Raw genomic sequence first — 27,469 nt, 5'->3', positions numbered from 1 at the left:
TTCTTCTCCCAATCCTTCACAGTCTACCCATCATTCCCCTTTTTAATCTTATTTGAATCCCGTCAAAACCCTAAGTCTCCATTAATTCCCATTGACCTCCATAAGCCCTAGTGTTCTAAATTCTGTCCAGCCATATCCTATCACCCAAATCCCCTCAAACTTCAGACATAACATCAGTACATTAACCCCTCCACTCGACCTAGCCTTCTGCCCCATCTTCAATAGCTAAACCCTAATTCCCCGTCATCTCCACTAAAACCCTAAATTGTCAAAAACCTGTTCAGACCTAATTAGCCATCCAATTCAGTCCAAATTACTATAGAGTCTTCCCTTTACTGATTAGAGCACTCGATCCCAAGCCCAGACACTAAACGCCACTCGAAACCCAAAATTCCATTGTTTTCCTAAAACCCAAAACCTAAACCCTAACCCTAGAATTTTAGAATTTTAATTTTCTGTTTAAACCTATTTAAAACCTATACCATTAGCTTCCTTTAGACCTGCCCAACATTATCATATATCACATTCACTCATTCCCCTTACCTATCCCTAATTTTGAGTTAAATCAGCCTATTTGAACCAATTGGCTGATCAATTTCAGAACCATTGTACACCTGGCCCCTAGTACGATTGCCTCCTATTTAGAGCTACATTAACTTGGTATCAGAGCTGTGGATCAGCATGGTAATCAAGTATTGAACCCACTTACACATCCAATGGCTGCTATGCTAGGGCTGTTTCAGAAATTGGCTGCTGAACAGAGGGCTGCAACTGAAGCCCAGAAGGCTGCCTCCGATGCCATCATAGCTAGGGTGCAGTGAATCCAGTGATTGGAAGAACAAAGAGTTCCCCTTAATAGAGACAGCAACTTACCCATTGAAGAAGACAGGTAACAGCTCCATTTAGTGGTACAAAGGCTACCTGATAGAGATGGGAGTCCCAGAGATGATTATAGAGGTCACAGAGATGGACCCAGAGTTCACAGGGACAGGTACAAAGATGACAGAGATGACAGAGATCATTATAGAGATCATCAGGTAAGAACCAGAGGTACAACTAGGGTGCAGCGATTGGAAGAACAAAGAGTTCCCCTTGATAGAGACAGCAACTTACCCATAGAAGAAGACAGGTACCAGCTCCATTCAGTGGTACAAAGGCTACCTGATAGAGATGGGAGTCCCAAAGATGATTATAGAGGTCACAGAGATTTACCCAGAGTTCGCAGGGACATATACAAATATGACAGAGATGACAAAGATCATCGGGACAGAACCAGAGGTACTCGTGAGCCTTCCTGGGAATACAGAGATCGAAACAGAGGTTACAGAGACAAAGATAGAGAAGACCGGGACAAAAGTAGAGGTCGCCAGCCCACTTTTGAGGAGTACATGGGATCCTACTTCACTGGACACCATGGTCCTAATCGGCGCTACACTGACAATCAGAAGGTGAAGCTTGAGTTGAAAGAATTTGATGGTGATCCTGACCCTTAGGTATTTTATGACTGGCTTGCTGCCCTAGATGATTACTTTGACTGGTATGATCTGTCTGAAGAGAGGAAAATGAAGCCAGTCTGTACTAAACTTGTTGGACCAGCACGTGAGTGGTGGAGAACCACTGAAAGAGAGATGGACTTTGATGGTATTGTACCTCGCACTTGGGAAGACATGAAATACGACCTGAGTAAGAAATATTTGCCAAGGCACTTCAAGTCTTAGTTATAGGATCAATTCAACTCCCTCCGCCAAGGGACCATGACTGTATCTGAGTACATGAGGGAATTCGATGCCCTTTCTTCTCGTACTAGCATTAGGGAGGAGGGCATCCAGATGCTTTCCCTGTTCAGGTTGGGTTTGACAAGTGAAATCAACAGGGCAATTCGGGTGGTTGAAGTAACAGACATTCGAGATTGCTTTGAGAAGGCATTGAAAGCAGAGGAGCTACTAGCTTCAAGCAGACAGACGGGTTCTACTTCCAAGCTGGCCTACATCAACACTAGCACCTCACAACATGGTCCTTCTATAGGCAGCACCTCTCCCCCTGCTGTTCCCCCACATGTTGATGATTAGGGCAAAGCTGCTATGGGATGTAGAGACCCTTTCACTTGTTACTACTGTCAAGACAAGGGGCATATTGCTAGGGACTGCCCACACAAGAAGAAGTCCATCAATGTAGCTGAAAAAGAAGGAGCCCATGATGATGATGAAGAAAGGGTTCGATGCTTATTCTGCTAATAATGATGAAGATGCGGCTGCTTATTTTGAAGACGAAGGTAATGATCCAAGAGGTGTTCATGTGATGCTTCAAGAGACTGCTGTCCAGCAAGAATTCCAGCCTTCTCCATCCGTCAAAGAGCTGCTGTCCACCTACAAGCTTGAGCCATCTGCTGAGGATGATCTTAAGAGACTTGATCCTGATTTGAATGACTATTCTATGATCTCCAACCATTCATCGGAGTTGAATGCTTTTAAGTTGGGGAGAGTTGATGTAGCACCAAGTAGGAAGAAGAAGCAGAAGAAGAAGTCCTGACATTAGGGCTTAGTTAGGGAGCCATAGCTTAGGTTTACATTCTAGTATTTCCATTCCATAAGTTTATTTTCTGTTAGTTAAATTGAACCGATTTAAATTGGTTGCATCCAATTGGTTCAATTGGGTCAATTTAAGTTATTTAGCTAAGTGTCTTTAAATTTAAGTTATTAGGAATAGATAGGTCATTTTACTGCTTTAAGTTATTATCTTTAATATTAATTCCTTCCCTTCCACAATTTATCAAGGGAGAGGTTATTTTGTACTAGGATTTGGCTATTGGCCCTCTATTACAAAAGTAGAAAACGTGGGAGGCTCCCCCACAGTTTATTTGAATTAAAAAAATCGAGCTTTGCTTGCTGGCTGCCATTCTTGCTGCTCCTTGCTCCTTTGTGAGTGTGCATCCTTGTGGATCTCAAGGTGGAAAGGGTTGGTGGAATCCAATTAACTCCCTACGCCGTGACGGTTGGGATGATCTTCTTCAGTTGGAAGGTGGTTCTATCCTTCTATCACATAGCTGCTGCCTCCATTGAAGATGTCCTTCAACAAGTAAGTTATTTGATTAATTTTCAGTCATCCCTTTCTTCTCCCAGTCCTCTACACTCTACCCATCATTCCCCTTTTTAATTTTATTTGAACCCCATCAAAACCCTAAGTCTCCATTAATTCCCATCGACCTCCATAAACCCTAGTGTTCTAAATTCTGTCCAGCCATATCCTATCATCCAAATCCCCTCAAACTTCAGACATAGCATCACTACATTAACCCCTCCACTGGCCTTCTGCCCCATCTTTAATAGCTAAACCCTAATTTCCCTTCATCTCCACTAAAACCCTAACTAGTCAAAAACTTGTTCAGACCTAATTAGCCATCCAATTCAGCCCCAATTACTATCGAGTCTTCCCCTTACTGTTTAGACTTTAGAGCACCTGATCCCAAGCCTAGCCCCTAAACACCAGTTTAAACCCTAAATTCCACTGTTTTCCTAAAACCCAAAACCCAAACCCTAACCCTAGAATTTCAGAATTTTAATTTTCTGTTTAAACCTATTTAAAACCTATACCATTAGCTTCCTTTAGACCTGCCCAACATTATCATATGTCACATTCACTCATTCCCCTTACCTAACCCTAATTTTGAGTTAAATCAGCCTATTTGCCCGAATCGGCTGATCAATTTCAGAACCATTGTACACCTGGCCTCTAGTAGGACTGCCTCCTATTTAGAGCTACATTATTGTCATATGAAATTGACAAATTGTAAATGGAGTCGTATGAGACCGGGGAATGTCAAATAGTAAAACTTATCTTATCTAGTAATTAAACTTTAGGAAAAGGAAGCGCACAAAGCCAGTGTGCAGATTCTTGCACATGTCCTTTCACATCCCACCCATGGGTTCCACACCCTCTCTCCTCAATAAATGCCCACCCCTATCGGTTGATTTGTCACCCTCGCCTCCTATTGGTGCGAAACTGCACTCTGGCTTCATATGAAACCCTCTTCCTTAAACGTTGTACATTTTAACTGTATTCCTTGGATTTGAATAGAAAAATAAAACAACAACAACATTGCCTTAGCCCAACTAAATGGGGTCGGCCACATGGATCTTAGTTCTCCAAACATCTCTATTCGAAGTCATACATTATACTGGGCCTAAGCTAAGCATGTCTTTCCTCACCACCTCACCTATGGTAATTTTAGGCCTACCCTTGGCACTTTTGCTTCCCTCAAATTGAATCGAATCACTCTTCCGTACTGGGCTTCTGAAGGCCTCAGTTGAACATGGCCATGCCACCTCAAACGACTCTTTCGAAGCTTATGTTGGATCGGAGCACCATCTTCTATTTTTCCTTTTTTTTTTCATTGTATGGTACTGTGTTTTGCTACAAGTTCTACGATTGAAGAGTAAATCTGCTGCTGAACAAAGTAATCGATCTCCTATTCTGTCCAGCAATTGAATATCAATTTTCAGTATCAATTCTGACCTATCATCGATCCTACTGTAGAGTGGTTCCTAGTTAAACTGCCTTCTACATTAGGCGTAGGTGAGCTCTACCTTAGGCTATTCCACACTATATTTAGAATACATTTAGTTAAAGTAGAGGTGTAAAACAACTTAATTAAGCGTTAGGAATTAGAAAACATCAAATCATAAACCATTTAAGCATTAGGCATCATATTCATAGCCTAGGCATCCTGGTGCCTTGGTCAACTTGGGCCCCTTGGGTGCCTAGGCGGGTGCCTTGGACGGCTAGTTGGTGTCATATTGATTTTAGGCCCTCTCCATCACCTTGGGTTGCCTATACGCCATGACAACTATGATTCGTAATGATACATGGTGATTATGAATATGTTCAAGCTGTCCGACACTCCTTTGTTAATAATTGTTAGAAGCTTGGAAAGAGACATAGAATAAACAAATACAAGTGTAAGTGTGTAACCAGTCCTACCATTTGAGAGTAGCTAGTATTGAAACTTGTGTCGGGCCGGATGATCAAAACGACCATGTTGTGGTTGTTGTCCAATCAAGCTTGTGACAAGTCCTACCATTTAGGTATTTTTTACCCAAAACTGTTCTTGAGATGCAATGTAGCTCACTCTCTTGATGTTGAAGCTTCAATCTTGAATCTCCAAACTTTTTAATCTTTAGTTGATGTGAGATTTGCCAAAAAAAAAAACGCCAAATCCCTCACTTGGAGGTGTTTTTCCCTCACAGCAGAGCGAGAGAGGCGAGATTTCGACAATGCCTTTTTATAGCATTGGTTTGGTCTGGTTTGACTCGAGATCGAGATATAATTTGAGATCTCAGTGAGATACCGAGATCTCGACTGAGATCTTGCACAAATCCTGTATCGTCTACCGTCTCGTCTTGAGACTTCATGAAACCAATTTTTTTATGAGATCTTGTACTATGAATGGACCACGAGTAGGCCTGAAATGACACTAGGAGAAGTGGTGAGGAAAGGTGCATAGTGTAGGACTAGTAACAAGTCTGGCTTTGACTAGAGCTGACTGGAGGAAAAAAGATCCATTTAGGCCCTATTTAGTTGGGATAAGGCTCGGTTGAGTTTAGTTGTATAAATCGGTCGAGGCTCATAGATGTGGGAAAATAGGAACCCACCTCCTTTAATATGATAAAATCGATGTTATGGTTGTCTTCCCTCACTGTCCATATTTGAACTGTGAAGCAACAAGGTAACTGACCTTAATGAGTGAAAACACGAGTGTATGGGGACTCATTGTATGAAGTAACTTTGTTCATTAATCATAATTGTTGCAATTATATGGAGATTTTGTTTTGTCTCTAATCCACCTTTGCTTATCCTTCCTATTTGATTTATCATGTCCTTTGTTCTTCTATGATTTCTATTTACTTAGTCTAGATGTGGAAGATTTAATCTCTGTTTATGACAGTTACTAACACAACATATTATCCAAGACATGTGACTATCCAGAGACAATTTTCATTTTTTTCTTTTAATTGTTATTCTACAATTTTTATGGGTTTTATAGAAATTCTTGATAAAACAATGCTTGCTAAAAGCATTCTTGTAAGTCTGTCATTTACATAGCTTGCATATCCATGAGAACTGTTCTAAAAAAAATGAAGAGTTATCATATTTCCATGCTTCCACACATTTTTATACTTGGAAGTGTTCTTTTTTTTTTCTTTCTTATCTTCCTTTTTGGCAGGCCTTAAGGAGAGTTGAACATGACCCCTTAGTTGTGAGGTGTGGTCCTTCCCAATGGAGCTACCCTCTTGGGGTTTATATACTTGGAAGTGTTGACCAATTCTTGTTTCTAAATACTATACTTTTCTATGGTTTTTTGGATTGTTTGTTGAGTATAGTTTGCAGGGTCTTACCTTTTTAACTTTAATTATTAGTCATGCTGTTAACCTGTTGGGTGGAATTATTTCGCGATTAGTCCTAGCATATTGTGTCGCTAGACTAGGTTGCATTTTGAGGCTCAAGTTTTTCATAGGCCTACATTGAAATTTGTGGAAAGTAACCATAGGCAATGCTCATATCATCTGGCCCAGCCCAGTCTGGGATTGCATTCATTGTTTTTGTCTTGTGATGCCTGGGCCTTGCTATATATGTGATTCCCTTGTCAGGCCAGGCCTGAACTCATCCCAGGCTGTCTTGATCCATTACACTAATAACTATCATATTTGACATTTTAGGTTGATTTATGTGTCTAATATATTTTTTTCCTTTAAATTTCTTTAGGGCAGAAAATGCGATTTTTTCAAGTGGTGTGACAGTGCAAGCCCATTGAAGAGGGTATGCCCTTGCACCCTTTAAATTCTCAATGCTTCCACTATTATCTTTCGGAGTTCTAAACTATCGCTGATTGAAAATTTGGTCCTTTATTTTTTGTTGAAAGAATTCGTGGGATGCGTGAGCTACCTTTATATCTTTAATCTTTCATCCTGTAGTATTGTATGGGACAATAGGTCATTGACCTTGTCTACGTTTTGGATGGGCTTGTTTGGTGATCCTTACTATTTAAGGTATTGTCGTTTTTGTGTATTCTATTTATTGGCCCTTGATCAAATGGTTAAGGTCACTTAGAGGCAAGATGTTTCAGTTTCTTGGGTGTGGCTGATCCAAGATTTTGGCCACCTACTTGGTGTTGGATCGGTGGGCGAAAGGGCACATCTTTATATTGACTGCTCTATCAGAAAAAGGTTTTGCTTCCATTTTGTTATCATAAATCATATTCACATTGTGCATTTCCTGTGTTGATTGAATTAGAAGAAGTATAATTGGTTTGAGAGTAGTGGTTCTACATGATCTCCCTTCCTTTTAAATTTCCCATACATTCGGTAGATGGTAAATTATGTCAAATCGGCACTGATTAAGATGATATGAGGATATGGTAACTTTTCTGTGGTTGCGATGGAATCTCTTTGTCTATCCAATTTTGTGGATTTCATGGCTCCCCAAGTGTGAGGAATTAGTCCTAGCATGTTTTCAAATAGAAAAATTTAAATAATTTTGATTTGTTCGAGTTTAATTTGAAAGGGGAAAAAGAGGTAATATTTAGATGCCGATGTTGAACTTGGTAAAATGAAACGTTGCAATAATTGAAAATAAAAACATTATTAGGAAATGCACATTGATTTAGAGATTACGTACATGGATATAGTAAGCATTGCTTGGGCTGTATTCCTAACAAAGAAAAAGAAAAAAATAGAGGGAAGACGGAAAGCTGAGACTGACATGACAACATTTTTTTTCTTTTTTTGGGGGTGGGGGGGAGAGGGAGGGACTTGAGTTGTTGGCTATATTAATATATCCCAGCAGTTGGTGAGATCTTTATAATAAAAAGCCTTTATTTTTTTTATAGTACTGGTGATGTAAGATTATTTAAGATCCTTAACTGTTGTGCCTAATGGAAAGGTATAGAGATAGCAAGAAGGATCTTCATATGGTCTTCATTGACCTGGAAAAAGCCTATGACAGAGTCCCTAGAGATCTAATCCAGCATACTCTTGTGAAGAGAGAAGTGTCGAGTAAATATGTGCAGGTAATTAAAGATATGTATGAAGGTGTGGTGACTAGTGTATGATCTATGGGAGGTCAGGGCAAGGAATTCCCGATTACGATTGGGTTACATTAGGGATCCGCCTTAAGCCCTTATTTATTTGCGCTAATCATGGACGAAATAACCAAGAGCATTCAAGATGAGGTCCCATGGTGTATGCTTTTCGCCAATGATATCGTTGTGGTGGATGAGACAAAAGAAGGGATTAACGCTATGTTAGAGCTTTGGAGAGCAACCTTGGAAATAAGAGGCCTTAAGATTAGTAGAACGAAGACAGAGTATATGATGTGTAATTTTAGTCACAATATGATAGATACTGATATGGGGTATTGCAAAGTGACTATTTTGGATATCTGGGGTCTATCATAAATAAAGAAGGTAACATAGAGGATGATGTTTCATAGAGAATTAAAGTGTGATGGATGAAATGGAGAGGTGTGTCCGGAGTGCTATGTGATTGATGTATTACATTGAAGCTTGAAGGAAAGTTCTATATTACTGTTGTTCGACAGGTCATGATGTATGAGGCAGAATGTTGGGCTATTAAGAAGTGCCATATTGATAAGCTTTGTGTAGCAGAGATGAGGATGTTAAGATGGATATGTGGAAAAACAAGGAAGGACAGAGCACGGAATGAAGATATTAGATTGGACTTGGGGGTAGCCCCGATCAATGACAAACTATGAGAGAGTCATTTAAGGTGGTATATTCATATTCAACAGAGGCCGAGGGACGCCCCAGTAAGGATGAATGATATGATTCTGATTGAAGGAGCTAAAAGAGCTAGGGGTAGACCTAAAATGACCATAGGAGAAGTGGTGAGGAAGGACATGCATAGGCTAGGGCTTGTCCCAAGTTTGACCTCGGACAGAGCCTATTGGAGGGCAAGGATCCATGTTGCAGGCTCCATTTAGCTGAGATTCTCTTGACGGGCTGAGCTATGCCTATTTCCCTTACTATCTTTCATCTCTCATTTTTCTATTTATTTCCCATCTTTATATATAGTTAGAACTCTGCTTTCCCTGCTCTGTTTTGCTGGGATCCATGTAGCCGACCCCATTAAGTTGGGATAAGGCTGAGTGTGTTGTTGTTGTACTGTTGTGCCTGCAACTTCACAATTCATATCGCTCTTGCTATACGCTGCAAACATGAATGGTATCTCATACAATTTCAATTCATACCTCTATTGCAATGTACTGTAAACTTTAATGGTATCTTTCACAATTCCAAAGTTTCAAGCAAGGTAGTCGTGAAGGTACATAGTTCCAACCAAGGTTCTAAATCTCGGTTTTGAGGCCAGTTTTGGCCAGCCCCAAAATAAAGATATGCCACGTTTCGACTATATCTTGGTTAAAACCTGGTACTTTCTCCAGGCCAACTCAAAACCTTAATTTCCAGGCCTAGAAGGGGTAAGGCTGCGTACATTATGACCTTCACCAGACCCCGCAGTGGCGGGAGCCTTGTGCATTGGGTACGCCCTTTATTATTCATTGTTAACAAAACAGCATTAAGAGAATGGCTTGAATGATTGATCATCAAGCATCTTTATTTATAACTTTAAAGGAGTGGACAAAATTACAAATAAACCCCTACATAACCGACTCCACTAGCTATGGGGAAAAATAAAAAATGCCCAAAATACCCTTTCGGGTTACATAACTCAATACTCCCCCTCAAGTTGGTGCACAGATTTCAGACATGCCCAACTTGACTAAATTAGGATGAAACAATTTTCCACATAGCCCTTTAGTGAAGATATCAACAAGCTGATCACCTAATATCACAAAAGGTATACAAATCTGCCGACTTTCTAACTTCTCCTTGATGAAGTGTCTGTCAATCTCCACGTGCTTGGTACGGTCATACTGCACTGGATTGTGAGCAATGTTGATTGCTGCTTTGTTGTTATAGTACAACATCATTGGATGATTGATCGAGTCATTGAACCAATCAAAATTAAACCTAACTAAACACTAATACAGTGGAAAGTACGGGTATCGAACTATGGGGAACAGAGGCTAAGTTGCACGAAATTAAATCAAGTCTAAGATGAAACTAAAAACACAAATTAATTAATTTAAAGTTAACACTAGCCACTGATTAAAGCGAATAAAAGATGGTGAGAAAATACTAGTTTTAGGTTGAATCAACTTTAATTTAGATTCATTACTCAATCTCTCTCATATTCGACTCATGGCGACTACAAGTCCCATGACAACCACAGAAAATAGGGTCCCTTCTAGGTATAAAGTATCTTGGCGAAATTGTCGTCCGATCGCTACAATGAATCGAAAGTTCAAAGAACTCGGGTACGCACAATCCACTCAGGTATACCGTATCATTGATACGACCACATGAATCCATTCAATACCATTGCTTGGTAGGTTAACTTGAATCACAAAGACAAATTATCCTAACTAGATTTAAACATGGTTACACAAAAATTATAATGGGATGCCTAAGTTTTTTCCAAGCAATCAATAAGAAAAGAGAATGAATAATTAAATCATCTTTAAAGTATCATCTTCCCAAAAACAGCAGCAAGTTTAGTTACTCATTTAACATGAATTACTAAAGAGAAGTTATGGATACAAGCCAAGAGAATTAGAGGGAAGAAGAGAGTAGAAGCAATGGCAATTCAGGTGTGTAAAGGTGCTGAATGGTGGCGATGGTAGATGCTCTTCCTCTTCTTCTTCTTCAAGCCTTCTTCTGCCCAAACCAAGAACTTCAAACCCACACAGCCAAGAACGAACAGCTCCACAGCCAAGATCGTCTGCTCTCTCTATCCATTCCTTTGTTGTATTTTTTTTATTCCCTTATTGCCTTCTTTCCCTTATCTTGGTTCCTCCATTTATGGAAGCAGAAGGGGTAGAATAGGAAAACCGTGTGAGGGAGTTGAGAAGGGGATCTCTGATTGCCTTAACAAATCACGATTCCTTTCTTGTGAGAATCCCCTCTCAACTTGCCTTCTTAAGAAACATATCCAGCCAAAACGTGTTAATGAGAGAGGTAGGACCGTGAGAGAGGAGTAGGAGAGGAGAGAGATATTTTTTTTTTCTTTTCTTTTCTTTCATCACATTTTCCAACTTTGCCATAATCCATTTTTTCCCCATAATCCCTCCTTCCTTGAACCGAATTGACTCGACCCAATAATTAAATGTTAACCATTTAATTTTACTGATGCAATGAGTCCAATATCGACTTTTCTTAAGAAATCTCCTCTTTGTCAAATTACGATAATGCCCTTGAGATGACGATTTGCACACATGCAGACCGGCCCAGCTGGTATTGAACATCCAAATCGGCTAAGGGGGCTGATTCTATCATTGATTCATGCTTTTCTCCTTCCAGGTCTGCAATCATAGAAATCACATAGCAATATCAAATCCTTCATAAATATTCAAATAAAAACAGTAAATAAATAGTGATTTCTATCTGAGATTACAGCCCAATCACACTCCCCAACTTAGCCTTTTGCTCGTCCTCGAGTGAAAGAGAATAAAGAAAATAACTGACTTGACTCTCTGGCTCATAAATAGTCTATATACAGATGATACATTCAAACAGATAATGATAGTTTACTATTGCACATCAACTCATAGGATGCTTGGCTCATGGAAACACAAGAGCTAAGCAACGAACGAGGACTTCTCCTAAGCCGTCAAGCGCTCACTTTCTGCTTTTTCAACCCACTGGTTCACCATGTGTGACATCTAAACCTTTTACAAATGCATATGCTAGCTTGTGTAATACCTCATAATACATGTGGCTCACTTATTTTTCTCCTTTTTTTTATTTTTTTATTTTTATAATTTTAATTACGTGAATCTCAGATCCGTGCAATGTTCTGGCCTTTTAAGCTTTCTAGAAGGCTCATGTAACGAGCTTTAAGCCAACCACTCCCAAGCCAGTTGACTTTAGGGGATTGAGTGTGAAACACTACTCGGGCTTCCTCACTAGAACCAAAAAGGCTACAAGCCCGAACTGGTTTCAAGAATACTAGTAATAATAACCTAACTGGTCACTCCAACCGTATTACGCGAGACTCCGGGCTTGTGGCCTAGATGCCCCGGTTACTAAGTTGAAGCAACAGAACTAAACTCATGATTTTTATTTTTTCTAATTTTTATTTTTAAGAAAGAGGATGCAAACACAATTAAGCAGTGATCTGCATAAACATTCAAAATATCACAAACCGGGTAGACCTATTTGTTTAGAAGCATTAAGCAAGCTCACAAATGACAGTTAGGGAAATAACGGTTCAATACTTAACACTGTGTTGAATTAATTTTCTCACAACCTAGAGTCAAATGCACTATAAAGTAAACGTATCATTATAAAAATGAGTGCATGAAAATTTTTCAAGAATATAGGTGAATCAGAGAGTCATATGCAGAAAATTTTCAAAATCCTCCCTCCCCAACCTAAACGGCATTGTCCCCAATGACGACTAGAAATAATATAAAGAGAAAAATATGGGAAACAAAGGATGAGGAACGAAACCACCTGGGGTGTGGATGTACGGCAATGAGTGACATCACTGGAGATAACAGCACCATGAGAATTTAACTCTGCTACGGGAGAGGCTATACAAAATAAATCAAAAAAACACCAAACAATGTAAAAAGGAAAACAATAAATACGGTAAATAAAGGAAACGTGGGCTGCCTCCCAAGAGCGCTAAGTTTTACGTCTTCAGCCAGACGCCAGTAAAGCTCAGGGTAGTCCATCAAAAGCATGATCATAATCCACATCCACTAGGTCCAAAGACTCAATTAATTGGCCATCAGCAAGGCCATCAACATAGGGTTTCAGTCTTTGACCGTTAACCTTGAAAGTTTTCCCGTTCTGTGGATTCTTGATCTCAATAGCACCATGCGGGGCAACAGAAACAACCACAAAAGGCCCATCCCACGGAGATCTCAATTTCCCTGGGAATAAACGCAATTTAGAATTAAAGAGCCAAACATGCTAATTCGTCTGAAAGGACTTCCGAACTATGTGTTTATCATGAAATGCCTTAGTTCGGTCCTTATAAATGCGTGAGCTCTCATAGGCATCATTGCGCAACTCCTCCAATTCAGATTGCTGGAGACGACGAGTGGAACCAGCCTGAGTCATATCAAAATTAAATGTCTTTATGGCCTAATATGCTCGGTGTTCCAACTCAATCGGAAGATGACAGGCCTTACCGAAAACTAATCGGTATGGAGACATACCTATAGGAGTTTTATATGCAGTTCGGTAAGCCCACAAAGCATCAGTTAGCCAAGTAGACCAGTCCTTACGGTCCGGTCTAACTGTCTTCTCCAATATCCGTTTTATCTCTCGGTTCGATACCTCCACCTGACCAGATGTCTAGGGATGATAAGGGGTGGCCACTTTGTGGTTATTAGAGTAATTCTTCAGTAAAGCCCCTACCCTCCAATGTCGAAAATGAGAGCCACCATCACTAATGATGGCCCTGGGAAATCCAAAACGGCTAAAAATGTACTCCTGAATAAAAGGGATAACCACCTTATGGTCATTGGTGTTCATAGCCTTGGCTTCTACCCATTTCGAAACATAATCAACTGCCACAAGAATATACTCATTATCGAATGAGGCAGGAAAAGGGCCCATAAAATCGATACCCCAAACGTCGAAAATCTCAACCACTATGATAGGGCTTAGGGGCATCTCATCACGTCGGCATAGATTGCCAACTTGTTGGCATCTCACACACGCCTTGCAGATGGTGTGTGCATCCCAAAATAACGTGGGCCAATAGAAACCAGACTGTAGTACCTTGGCAGCAGTCTTCTTGCCACTATAGTGTCCCCCACTGGCGAGAGTATGGCAAAACGATAATATGCTCTGAAACTCACTCTCAGGGATACGACGACGAATGACCTGGTCCGAACAGTATTGGAACAACTCTGGATCCTCCCAGTAGTAGTATCGCACAGTAGAGAGAAATTTATCTCGAGCTGCTTTATCCAATCAGGAGGTAACTGTCCAACAGCGAGATAGTTCACTATAATTGCTTACCATGGCGTTGGTTTCGACGAAATGGAAACAAGTTGCTCATCAGGGAAAGTTTCCCGAACCAACTCCGGTGTGGGAGAGGAATCCAGAAGAATCCGGTATAAATGGTCCGCTACAACGTTTTCTGACCCCTTCTTATCCCTGATCTCCAAGTCGAACTCCTGAAGGAGAAGAATCCATCAAATCAGCCTTGGCTTGGTGTCATGCTTTGAAAGGAGGTGAGAAGACTATCACCTTCGAGCCCAAAAGATAGGAGCGAAATTTATCCAGGGCAAAGACCACCGCTAGGAGCTCCTTCTCAGTAGTGGTGTAGTTCAACTGAGCATCAGACAAGGATCTACTAGCGTAGTAAATAACAGATGGCTTCCCATCCACCCTTTGACCAAGTACAACACCCATGGCATAGTCAGAGGCGTCACACATGATCTCAAACGGTAGAGACCAGTCTGGTGACTGGATAATAGGTGCTTTAGACAATGCAATCCGAAGGGTATGGAAAGTATAAATCATCTACCTTCACAAGAACATCCTCTAGAAGTCCACGAAGTCTTTTCACAGAACGATCAGCTAACTGAAGTATGACTGCAGTGGACTTTAACTCTCCTAATCCAAACTTCTCGAAAACGAACCAAATAAGATATTCACACTAGCCCCCAGATCCAGCAATGCTTTGTCAATGGAGAGGTCTCCAATGACACAAGAGATGAGTGGTGCACCAGGATCCTTCAGCTTGGGGGGTAGGTCAGTGATAACTGCACTTACCTGTTTTGTGAGGTGTATGGTTTTGGGAGTTTGGTTCCTCAGTTTACGCTTCTGAGTGCATAAGTCTTTCAGAAACTTAGCGTAAGCTGGAACCTGCTTGATTGCATCCAATAATGGAAGGTTGATGTTGACTTGTTGAAACAAATCCAACATCTCCTTCATCTTCTCTCGTTACTTCCCAAATGGGGGGGAGGATGGAGTTTTGAGAGCATCAGGGAAAGGGACTCGGAGTGTATACTTATCCGGTTGAGGTCCCTCCCCAATTGGTCGCTCATTCTCCTTCTTAGTATTTTCCTGGGAATGGACCAAAGAAGGTGTAACGGTTCTATTCCCATCAATGAGAGGCCTCAGTGCCTCTGATTCAACTTCTGCCTGGGCTAGGGTTGACTCTGCTGGTGTGGTCTGTTGAGGGGTATTAGAGGGGAAGTCCTCGTTGGTAGGTGGTGTGTCATGTATTTCCACCCTCTTACCATTCCTCAACACTCTAACCGACTGGACTTGTTCCTTACCCCTCCCTATTTGAACATTATTGGGGTTCCCAATAGGTTGGCTTGGTAGTTGGCCAGTCTCTCTCTTATTGAAAGCTTCAGCAAGTTGACCAATCTGGGTCTCTAGCTTGCTGATAGATTGAGTGTGGGAGTGCAATAATTGGTTGTTGATTCCCACTTTCTGGTCAATACCTTTCAACACCTTCATTACCTCACTCTCAAAAGATGGGGTATGTTGAGGTTGAGAGTAAGGTTGTTGTTGTCCACCCCTATAGGCATTAGGTTGGGCATTGAACGGTGGCCTAAAGGGTGGATTAGGAGGGTTTTTCCATGAGAAATTGGGGTGGTTTCGCCATCCTGGGTTATAGGTGTTGGAAAATGGGTCGTTACCCGGGTTGGCAAAACCCTGAGCGGCTTGTACCTTTTCCTGGATAAATTCAGGATATTGTGCTGCTAAAGAACAATCGGTCACATAGTGATTCGAGTCAACACAGAGGGCACAAGCTTCAGCTTGCTCAGGTAAAGAAAATCCCCTTGAGATTGATGGGGGTTGGGTAGGTCCTGACAGCAGGTAGTCCATTTTTTTTTGACAGCAAGTCAACCTGCGCCTTTATGTCAGCACTTTGGTTGATCTCATAGAGTCCACCTTTTTTCGGTTGCCCAAGAGTAGGGACTTCAGTCCTTGAGGCTGAAGCTCTGTGTTGGGAGTTTTCACTCAGGGTCTCAAAAAGATCCCATGCTTCATTCTCGCTCTTGTGCATAAATGTTCCTCCACAAGAGGCATCCACCATCTGACGATATTGGTCACTAAGACCATCATAGAAGCACTGTACCAATTGCCATTTCGGTATAGCATGGTGGGGGCATTTCCGAAGTAGTTCCTTTAGTCTTTCCCAATACTCATGAAATTCTTCACCACTATTCTGGGAGAAGGTGGTGACGGCCCTTCTAATGGTATTGGTCCGGCCTATTGGGAAAAACTTCTTCAGAAACTGGTGTTGCATTTCTGCCCATGTGGTTACTTGTGCAGAATCCCAGGAGTGCAGCCAATGCTTGGCTTTATCTTTAAGGGAAAATGGAAATAGCAACAGTTTTAGGGCGTCCTCTTGGAGGTCTTGGATTTTTACTGTAGAGCAAATTTCCAAAAACTTATCCAGGTGCTTATAGGGCTCTTCATTATGATGTCCATAGAACGATGGCAGCATCTGGATAATGTTTGATTTAATTTCATAATGAGCAGCCGCAATTGTAGGTAGCCTAATGCCGGTTTGGGGTTGGTATGCAGTTGGAGTGAAATGATCACTCAGTGGCCTGGCCTGGTCACCCATCCTGATACGGTGTCTAATCCTCCTACAGGTACGTTCAATTTCGGGGTCAAAATCTAATAGGTTACTTACCAAACATACAATGACCCAACTAAACTAGGCTGGGACCGAGCATACAAGTGTATAAACCTAGCTATCGGGGTCCAAACGTAGTAAGTGTAGGGTCGAATGTCCTAATGTGGGACCAATCAAAATAGGGCAACTAAGCTCGTGGGACCGCACATACAAGGGTAACCTATACTAAAAGAAAAAGAAAATTACAAAAGTGGTAAAGAAAAATTACAGACTAAAATTAAAATGAAAATTACAAATGTAAATTAAAAACTAAAATTAAAACTGTCCTAAAAAAAATTAAAAATGAAAAGTTTAAACTACCCTAAAAAAAATGAAATCCTAAACTAGCGCAGATCCAAGCGTATCAAGGTCAATCCTAAAGTTGAATGGGACCGAAGCATACAAGGGTAACTAGGCCAGCGTGGGACCGAATCATACAAGGATGAAATTAGCTACTAAAAGAAAAATAAAGAGAAAAGTTAGAGAATATCACAGAGGCTATCCGGACTGCATCGGTGTCTTTTTGAAGGAACCAAATCCAGCTGAACCGTATCCCCTCTCAAACAACCTCCAGGGATTCAATACCTACAGCAGAAAATAAAACCGTGAGTCTATCACAAATACTAAAGACAAATTTAGAATGAATAATAAAGTAGGCTATGTTAACACAAAAAAAAGAAATCAAAATTAACGCTATTGTAGGCTGTTAAACTAAGAGATGCAAAAATCTGAAATACCTAAAACGAAAATCAGAAATAAAGATTAACACAAGCTATTGAAAGACATTAAATGACTCGATAAAACTCTAGCAATCGTGCTCTAGTTCCCCGGCAACGGCTCCAAAATTTGATCGAGTCATTGAACCAATAAAAAATAAACCTAACTAAACACTAATACAGTGGAAAGTACGGGTATCGAACTACGGGGAACAGAGGCTAAGTTGCACGAAATTAAATCAAGTCTAAGATGAAACTAAAAATGCAAATTAATTAATTTAAAGCTAACACTAGCAACTGATTAAAGCGAATAAAAGATGGTGAGAAAATACTATTTTTAGGTTAAATCAACTTTAATTTAGATTCATTACTCAATCTCTCTCATATTCGGCTCATGGCGACTACAAGTCCCATGACAACCACAGAAATAGGGTCCCTTCTAGGTATAAAGTATCGTGGCGAAATTGTCGTCCGATCGCTGCAATGAATCGAAAGTTCAAAGAACTCGGGTACGCACAATCCACTCAGGTATACCGTATCATCGATACGATCACATGAATCCATTCGATACCATTGCTTGGTAGGTTAACTTGAATCACAGAGAGAAATTATCCTAACTAGATTTAAACATGATTACACAAAAATTATAATGGGATGCCTAAGTCTTTTCCAAGCAATCAATAAGAAAAGAGAATGAATAATTAAATTATCTTCCCAAAAACAGCAGCAAGTTTAGTTACTCATTTAACATGAATTACTAAAGAGAAGTTAGGGATACAAGCCAAGAGAATTAGAGGGAAGAAGAGAGTAGAAGCAATGGCAGCAATGGCGATTCAGGTGTGTGAAGGTGCTGAATGGTGGCGATGGTAGATGCTCTTCCTCTTCTTCTTCTTCTTCTTCTTCAAGCCTTCTTCTCCCCAAACTGAGAACTCCAAACCCACACAGCCAAGAACGAACAGCTCCACAGCCAAGAAAGATCCCTTTTTTATTTTCCTTTTCTCTTTTTTTTTTTTTAATACAACCCTTTCAAAAACGTCTCTAGCAACTTCCCAATCCCAGCCAAAATCGTCTCCTCTCTCTATCCATTCCTTTGCTGTATTTTTTTTATTCCCTTATTGCCTTCTTTCCCTTATCTTGGTTCCTCCATTTATGGAAGCAAAAGGGGTAGAATAGGAAAACCGTGTGAGGGAGTTGAGAAGGGGATCTATGATTGCCTTAAGAAATCACGATTCCTTTCTTGTGAGAATCCCCTCTCAACTTGCCTTCTTAAGAAACATATCCAGCCAAAACGTGTTAATGAGAGAGGTAGGACCGTGAGAGAGGAGCAGGAGAGGAGAGAGATATTTCTTCTTTTTTTTCTTTTCTTTCTTCACATTTTCCAACTTTGCCATAATCCATTTTTTGGCCATAATCCCTCCTTCCTTGAACCGAATTGACTCGACCCAAGAATTAAATGTTAACCATTTAATTTTACTGATGCAATGAGTCCAATGTCGACTTTTCTTGAGAAATCTCCTCTTTGTCAAATTATGATAATGCCCTTGAGATGACGATTTGCACACATGCGGACCGGCCCAGCTGGTATTGAACATCCAAATCGGCTAAGGGGGTTGATTCTATCACTGATTCATGCTTTTCTCCTTCCAGGCCTGCAATCATAGAAATCACATAGTAGTATCAAATCCTTCATAAAGATTCAAATAAAAACAGTAAATAAATAGTGATTTCTATCTAAGATTACAGCCCAATCAATGATGAACAGAACCACTAAGATCTTGGAGTAAACTTTGAAGCCACAATAACTCACAGATTCCATGGGCCATAGCATGGAAGTCTGCTTCAGCACTGGATCTTGCCACAACATTCTGGTTTTTACTATGCCACGTGACAAGTTTACCTCTTACAAATGTACAATAACCTGAAGTAGATTTCCGATCAGAATTACCACCCCAGTCAGCATCAGTGTAGGCCTTATTACGAAGATGATCATGCAGAGATAAGAGAATTCCTTTTCCTAGAGCAGACTTCAAGTAATGGAGAATACGAAGAACAACAGCCATATGAGTGGAGTAGGGATCATGCTTGAACTGACTGACCAAACTTACTGCAAATGCTTTGTCTGGTCTAGTATGGGTGAGATAAATCAATTTTCCCACCAACCGTTGAATCGTTGATAACGTTCCTTATCAACTGGATCACAATCCTTCTCTTTCAGACAAGTTGTAGCTTCCAAAGGAGTATCACAAGGGTGACACCCTAGCAAACCAGTCTCTGAGAGTAGGTCTAGGACATACTTCCTTTGGGAGAGAAAAATACCTTTGGAAGAACGAGCAACTTCAATCCCAAGAAAATACCGTAGCTGTCCTAGATCTTTTGCTTCAAATTCTCGTCCCAAGAAAATCTTCAGGCTGCATCTGCATCATTACCGGTCACAACTATGTCATCGACATAGACTATACGAAGGGTGATCTTATCTCCATGACGCATGATGAACGGGTTGTGATCAGCATTACTATGTTTGTATCCTACAAAGGTCATTGCTTTATGGAACCTACCAAACCATGCACGAGGGGACTACTTCAGCCCATATAATGCCCGCTTCAGTCTACAAACCTTCCCATGAGTCTTGTCACAAGAAAAACCTTGAGGAATCTCCATATAAACTTCTTCTTCCAGTTCTCCATGAAGAAAGGCATTTTTTATGTCCATTTGCTACAAATCCCAGCCTAGATTGACAGCATATGATAGTAAAACCCGAACAGTATTCAACTTAGCAACTGGGGCAAAAGTCTCCTGGTAGTCGATCCCATAGGTTTGAGTAAACCCCTTGGCCACAAGTCTGGGCTTGTATCTATCTACTGACCCGTCCATCTTCTGCTTGACAACAAATACCCATTTACAGTCGACTGGTTTCTAACCCGTAGGAAGAACCACTAGCTCCCACGTCTCATTTTTGGATAAGGCCTTCATCTCTTCCATCATGGCTGATTTCCACTTTGGATATGCAATTGCCTCCTGCCACTTCTGTGGAATGGAAACAGAGGAAAGAAAAGACACAAAGGCACGATAGGAAGAAGACAAAGAATCATAGGAAACAACATTGGAGATGGGATGTTGGGTACAAGACCTAATGTCTTTATGAACAGCAATAGGTAATTCAAAAGAAGGATCCTTACCAGATGGTGTAGCAGGCTCTGGATCAAGTTCTAACGATTGAAGAAGAGGTACAGTAGTGATGGTAGTCTCGACTTGCTCCTTATGCTTTTGGGTGTAGACTTTATCAACAAGAATCTGACTCACAGGTCTACACTCCCCCTAAACAGGAACCAAATTAGAGGTTGTAGTGGAGTTTAGAGGAGAAGGCTCCCCCTGAATAGGAACCGGTAGTATAGCAAGTACATCTTCAAAACTTGGATCATGCTCCCCTGAAGAGGTGGCTGAGAATAATATGCTAGGTGTTTGAGTTAAAATAAAACCGCAAGCGTACGGGTCAATCGTAGCTACAGGTCGAACACGAGGAGATATACGCCACTCTATTTAACTAACTTAAAAGTAATGCAAAGTGAACCAAATTAAAGTGTTAAATTAAACTAATTAAACTAACGAAAATCAATGCATCCCAACTCATAAGCATCTAATAAAATTAAGGGATTAAATCGGCGTCCTAACACATGAGCATCTAACCTATCAAACTAAAGCGAATTGAAAGGAAAAAAAATGCAGCCACACATACTAACCACATAAAAAGAAATAAGGGAATAAAAATGCATCCACAAACCACAACCATATAAAATTAAATAAAAGAAATAGAGGGAGAAGAAGAAGAAGATAGAGAGAGATAGAGGAGATGGAGAATGAGATTGAGAGTTTAGATAGTAAAACCTGGATGTGCGTGCATGAATGTAATTGAAAAGCTTGAATACTTGCATAAACTTACCATGGCCTCCTCTTCTAAATCTTCAAGTCTTGTCATCAACTTAAGAACTTAAACTAGAAGGCTTAAAACCTAAGCTAGAATTAAGAAATTACAACCCAATTAAAGACTTAAATTGAAATTAAAGCATAAACTAAACCTATTATAACCATTAACTAAAAATCATAAAAGCAAACTAGAACTAAGAAAAGCCAAAAATCACAAATTAGAAGGAGAAGAAGAGAAGAAATTTCACTAAGTGAATGAGCAAAATTTACAACAGAGGTAGGGGGTATTTATAGGGGAAAGGGGAGAAGAGGGAAGTGTAGGAGAAATATTCCCTAACAAAAGAGAATATTCTCTTCTCCTTCCTCCTTTACATTGCCTTGAATCCCAAGAAAAAAGAAAAAAAATTGAAAGGAGAGAAAAGAATATTGTTTACATAAACCTTCTATTTCTAGAAAAGTAAATTTCTAATTCTAACTTGTGCTTCCTTTTGTTTGTAGATATCTTCTCCAAGCAATAAAATCAAAGCATCTTTGATTTTTCAACCTTCCATAAATGAGAAAATATCTTTCAAAATAAATCTATCCCAAGTGAAATTTTAGGAATGCCCTTGAAAAGTTGGAGGAGAGAGATAGTGATGACTAGGATTCCACTCAACCAAATAACAAAATCCCCAATGTGTCCTCTAAAAATCGTGGGGCATTAAATGCAGCCCATAAAAATCATGGACATCTTGTGGGCCTTCAAATTAATGGAATCTAATGGCAATGTGGGTCCCTCCATGTGGGTAACAGTCCTTCTCTCTCTTCAAGAATGTAAAATTGCCGAAACAGACCTGTACTTACAATAGATCTCCACCATTGCTTAGAAATATCTTCTATAATGTCAAAAATGTCCTTGGGCAGTGGTAGACTGACTATGGGCTTGCACTACAGCTCCTTTCTGACCCATTATCCTTTCTTGGGCTGAAAAGAATAATCAACTGTACGGTGGGCTAGACGAATGCGTACTTACGTTCCGTCACGTCCAACTTGCTCGAAATTTAGTCTTCTTTATAGCCATGGAAGGAAAAATGGCTACTTTACGTGTAACTTGGGACATGTAGCTCCCGATAGTCCAGAATAGCCCAAAACCTAAAAAACACAAGAAAGCACCAAAGTAACTCTGTCCAATGTGGTAAAATGTATGCTTTATGCCCTAAGATTTCACACATAAATGTGCTCATCACTAGGGATTCATGAAAGAGAATGTCCATAGTAACCAGAGTACGCCGAGTAGGAAGGTGATAACATTCGTATCCTTTTTGGGTAGTGGAGTTGCCCAAAAAGATACACCGAATGCTACGAGGATCAAACTTGCCATGAGGATGATGTTTGCGTGCATAACAAACACACCAAATATTTTTGGTGGCACCACAAAGAAGAACCTTGGAGAATGTCAATAGGTGCACGGCCATCAAGAACTCGGGTAGGCATGCGATTTATGAGGTAGGCAGTGGTAAGGATAACATCACTCAAGTATTGAGAAGGGACCTGCCGTGCAAACATAATGGCCCGAGCAACCTTTAAAAGATGACGATTCTTTCTTTCAGCCACTCCATTCTGGGCCGGAGTGTCCACATAAACCTGTCTGATGAAGTATCCCATTTTCAGCCAAATAATTTTGGAACTGACCCTCCATGTACTCTCTACCATTGTCACTCCGCAGAATTTTTAAGGTTGCATTGAATTGGGTCTGAACCATACGATGAGATAGCTGAAAACAACAAAATACCTCACTTTTGTGCTACATCATGTATACCCAAGTGGTCCGAGTAAAGCAGTCTATAAAGGAAACAAATAGTTAAGACCAGAAATGGAAGCACGATGGGAGAGCTCCACACATACTACTGATCTAAAGCAAATGGAGAAACACTTCTTTTATTCATAGGAGATTAACTGGAACGAGTGTGTTCTGCCAAAACATAGGCCTCACATAAAAACTCATCCGATTTACAATTTTTGGCTAACTGAGGAAATAAAAAAGCTAAAGTTCTAAGTGGAGGATGGCCACGCCAATAATGCCATAGATGGAGATTAGGAGATATTGTTGAATGTAACTGATGAGCTGAAGAAGAGGCTGGCGGAAGAGAAGCCTAACCTATGTCAATTAGGTGGAGACCACCATGTACCTTACCACCCCCAATCGTGTTCCCTTTCACCAGATCCTGTATGACACAATGAGAGGGGAAAAAAGGTTATTTGTAGTTTAAATCTTCGGTAAGACTACTAATTGAAAGAAGATTAGTAGAAAAAGAGGGAACATGCAAAACAGAAGATAATGTAAGTGTAGGAGAGCAACGAATGGAACCCTTTCCATATACCATGTTAACAAAACAAAATTAAGAGAATGGCTTGAATGATCAATGTGATCACCAAGCATCTTTATTTATAACTTTGAAGGAGTGGATAGAATTACAAATAAACCCCCACATAGTCGACTCTACCAGCTATGAGGAAAAAAACAAAAATACCCAAAATACCCTTTCGGGTTACATAACTCAACATTCATAAATAAGCAAATTCCCCCTGCCATTGAATCTAATAAAAATAGTTAGAAAGTCAAATTCCAAAATGATAAAAGGTCAACCCCCTAGTTCAAAAACAAAAACTGGATTTTCGACACTTGGTGAAATTTTCTACTTTCTAATGGTGCGGTTTTTTCTCAAATTAAAAAATTCCATAAATCTTAATATGGTAAAAATATTGCTAAAAAGACGGAATGGTAAAATAATAATTTGTTTCTATACCTTAAAAAATATTTTTGTTCAAAGTGATTTTGACAGCATTCGCGCACACCAAATAGAGTTTGATCAAAACATAATTTTGTCAAATAAAGCTACACACTAGTCACAAAGAAACTATAAAGCAACAGACTATGTTTGTTCTTCCTCTGTCCCATAAAAACTGTCCTCTTTGTGAAATCCATTATAAATTTGAACTTTGGAACTTGTGTGATTTCAGGTTCTAGTTCAGTGTCTATGGTTGCCTCGATCCTATGGGCTGCATCAGTAGAAGATGCAGATCAATTCTCTGACTTACCTATGAAGGATTCCGGAGAGTCATCTCAGCGAGCCATTCTTGATTTTGAGGGTTCTGCAGGCTGCCTGCATCTGAGCTATGTATGTCAGACATGCTGGGATGCACAGATGCAGATACTCTCCATTGCATAGCTTGAGTTGTAACTTGTAAGTATTATACTATTCCTATATGTTTATATATAGTTTATTTGTTTAATTTATGTATTAGGGGCAGAATGGTAACTATCACTTGCGGGACCCACATCCTCAATATGGAATCCAGTTTCCTGTAGACTATACACACTGGCTTCCCATTGATGTCACATCCCATCACCCCAATGACTTAATTATAGCTAATTAGATAGTTAATTTATAGAAAATCAGATTATAAAAACACATTCTAAAATCTGTTTTTGTCTAACTAAGGCAAACATGCCTTAGTCAATACACTAGTATATAAAGAATACCTAGCCTAATTTTCATTTCATTCTACATCTAAACCAAAATCGATTCAGCTTGGGAGTTGAGAAAAAGAAGAGAAAAGAGAAGGGAAAAGAAGGGCTTACACTTGGAGTTTGAGGCCTAGACTTGGAGGTTGGTCTTGGAATTGAAAACTGGGGCCTGCCTTCATCAATTATATCTTCAGTTTCAGGTATGCCTGGAATATGATTGCTGTACCTGATCCTTCCTCTTTTCTCTCTTAATTTCAATTGGGTTCTAAACCCAAGTCAGTCCTAAGCTTTGGGGATTGATAAGAACTTGACCAAACCCCCCCCAAATTATTCTTGATATTGGATCCAATTTGATCCAAATAGAAAGATACCCTGAATTTCTCTTCTTCTCCTTCAATTATAGTTGAATCTTATACCCTATTAAACCCTAGCATAGGAAATTAGATTAATTTGAACAAATCCCCAAATTAAAATGTGGTTTTAGGTTTAATTAACCCAATACTACTAACCCACCTTAAATAAGGCCTGAATTATGAAATTGAACCTTTGCATGTCAAGATCCATGGGAGACAGCAAAAATCCCCAAATCTAGTTTTTAGACCGGATGGAGTTGCAGGCTTGCAACCGGTCGACCGCAGGGTCCCTGGTGTGAATCCGGTTCACTATTTTGGCCCAGTTTTGAACCCAAATGTTAGGGCTTTGACCTAGGGCTCCTTCCATAACTAATTGATGATGTTTTATGTCTATCTAGGACTGTTAGACTCTATCTTTGTGTGGTTTACTTGGAGTTTTGGAATTCTATCTGGCTAGACTAGTTTGCTATCTCAAGTAAGGGAATTTGACCTTAATTTTGGTGTGTTTGTGAAATTAAATGCTGTTTTGTTAAGTATGTCATATCGTGCATCATTCCTACAACTCTGTTCATATAGTTTATTAGCTTTTAGTTCTTTGCATTAGATGTGCATGATTTAGGATGCATCTACATATTGCATTGCACATATTATTGTTCTTGGAACTGTATTGTTTATGATGATGTTACTGGACAGCTTATTGTATTACTCTTATTGAAACATATGCCATCATATTAGACTGCATATGGTTAGCACTGGCATAAACCTAATACTATGACCCTTACCAACAGGGGAGAGGTGTTGGGTAACCCGTGGTAGGTCCGAATGGATGATTCCGGAATGCCATTCACTGTTCCATTTCCGAAGAACATTACAGGAATGGGAACAAACAGTAGGGTTAGTCACTGGGGGTTCGTTAGAGTTAGATGTTTGATGCCTGAGCTGCCGAGTCTCCACCGTAGTAGAATGGTTTTGCTCGGGTGACTGACGTCTGGTTATGTGTTTCCGGGACCAAGGCTATCATTTTATTACAGTAGTACTTATACCTTATGAGACCTAGAATCCATGTTAGGAACATATTTAGTTTAGGTCATTCATCATGGACTATCTGCATATGCTTGTATGTTTTCCCTTGCTGGGCTCTGTGGAGCTCACCCTTGTGGAATTCCTTATTTTCAGATGATCCTATTACTGTTGTTGATGTTTTTGTGGGAGTTTCTTCTGCTCTGGACCCTCCTACAGCTCATGGAGTTGATACTCCGCTTCTTGTGGAGCAAGATGTCTCGTGCTCGTGTGACAACTATGCTTTCTCCTGAAGTGCCTGACAGAGCAAACTATCTCCCCACTTTTTGTTTATAAAACATTTTTGTATACCTAGCCTTATGTAGATGTATCTTTTGTTTTGGGTTACTGTGTGAGATTATCTTGTAACTCAAACTTCACTTAATATACATAGCTGCATTATCACTAGTCTTCTTTATTACTACCTTTATCTTTAGTATTTAAATTGCTTCCGCTGCGTTTAAATTCTGTATATTGTGATAATTGTTGTAAATAGGGTACTGCACTTGCGATCCTGGTGGATTGGTTGGATGTCAGAAACATCCAGTCACACTTGGCCCTTATGAACCGGGTCGGGGTGTGACACCGTTTAAAAAAGCCCAAAATTTGAGGAGGTACAATCGAGACAATCAATCCATTAAAAGCAATTTGCTTTCCAGTTTTGCCCTCCCATAACTATTTACTTAAAAGGGTGTACCGTGCATAAGGCTCTTTCCACTACGGGGTTTGGGGCATGGTTTAAAATTTCATTTCGATAGGCCATTTCGGTCATATTGAGACGATCGAAATTTTTTGCAAAATATAACAAAAGCAAATATGGTACAACATAATAAGCCTCATATGTGCCTATTATTTTATACATTTCCTTTATTTTTCAAATCAAAACATAATATTTTTCCTTATTTTCCCTTTTGTTGAAAATTTTAAATATTTTTATAATTTGGAAATTAAAATAATTATTTATTGGAAAAAAAAATTTCCGACTCTTTAAGGCCATAGCCAATGGTGATTAACATATTTATAATTGAGCCCCATCCAATTTATATTAGCCCTAATTTTTTCATATTTTTGTTATTGGAAATCTAATTTTTAAACTAGGAAAATAAAAATAAAAAGATTCCGACACTGTGAGGTTGTAAATCAACCTACGGTGTCTGACATAAAAAAATTACATCA

General features: G+C 39.8%; 1 protein-coding gene across 2 annotated transcripts in view; it reads left to right on the top strand.

The window, feature by feature from the left end:
• Positions 1–27,469, top strand: part of LOC122670862 — a 161,765-nt gene that overhangs the window by 54,513 nt on the left and 79,783 nt on the right. For both annotated transcript variants that reach the window (XM_043867874.1, XM_043867873.1), the window contains exon 5: positions 6,760–6,813. In XM_043867874.1, the coding sequence (XP_043723809.1) occupies positions 6,760–6,813 (54 nt within the window). The remainder of the gene's footprint in view (positions 1–6,759; positions 6,814–27,469) is intronic.

This window comes from Telopea speciosissima, chromosome 8, assembly GCF_018873765.1.
Source record: "Telopea speciosissima isolate NSW1024214 ecotype Mountain lineage chromosome 8, Tspe_v1, whole genome shotgun sequence".
In the NCBI taxonomy this organism is placed as follows: Eukaryota; Viridiplantae; Streptophyta; class Magnoliopsida; order Proteales; family Proteaceae; genus Telopea; species Telopea speciosissima.
Note: the sequence above shows the minus strand (reverse complement) of the source record. Positions and strands in the feature narration are given on the sequence as shown.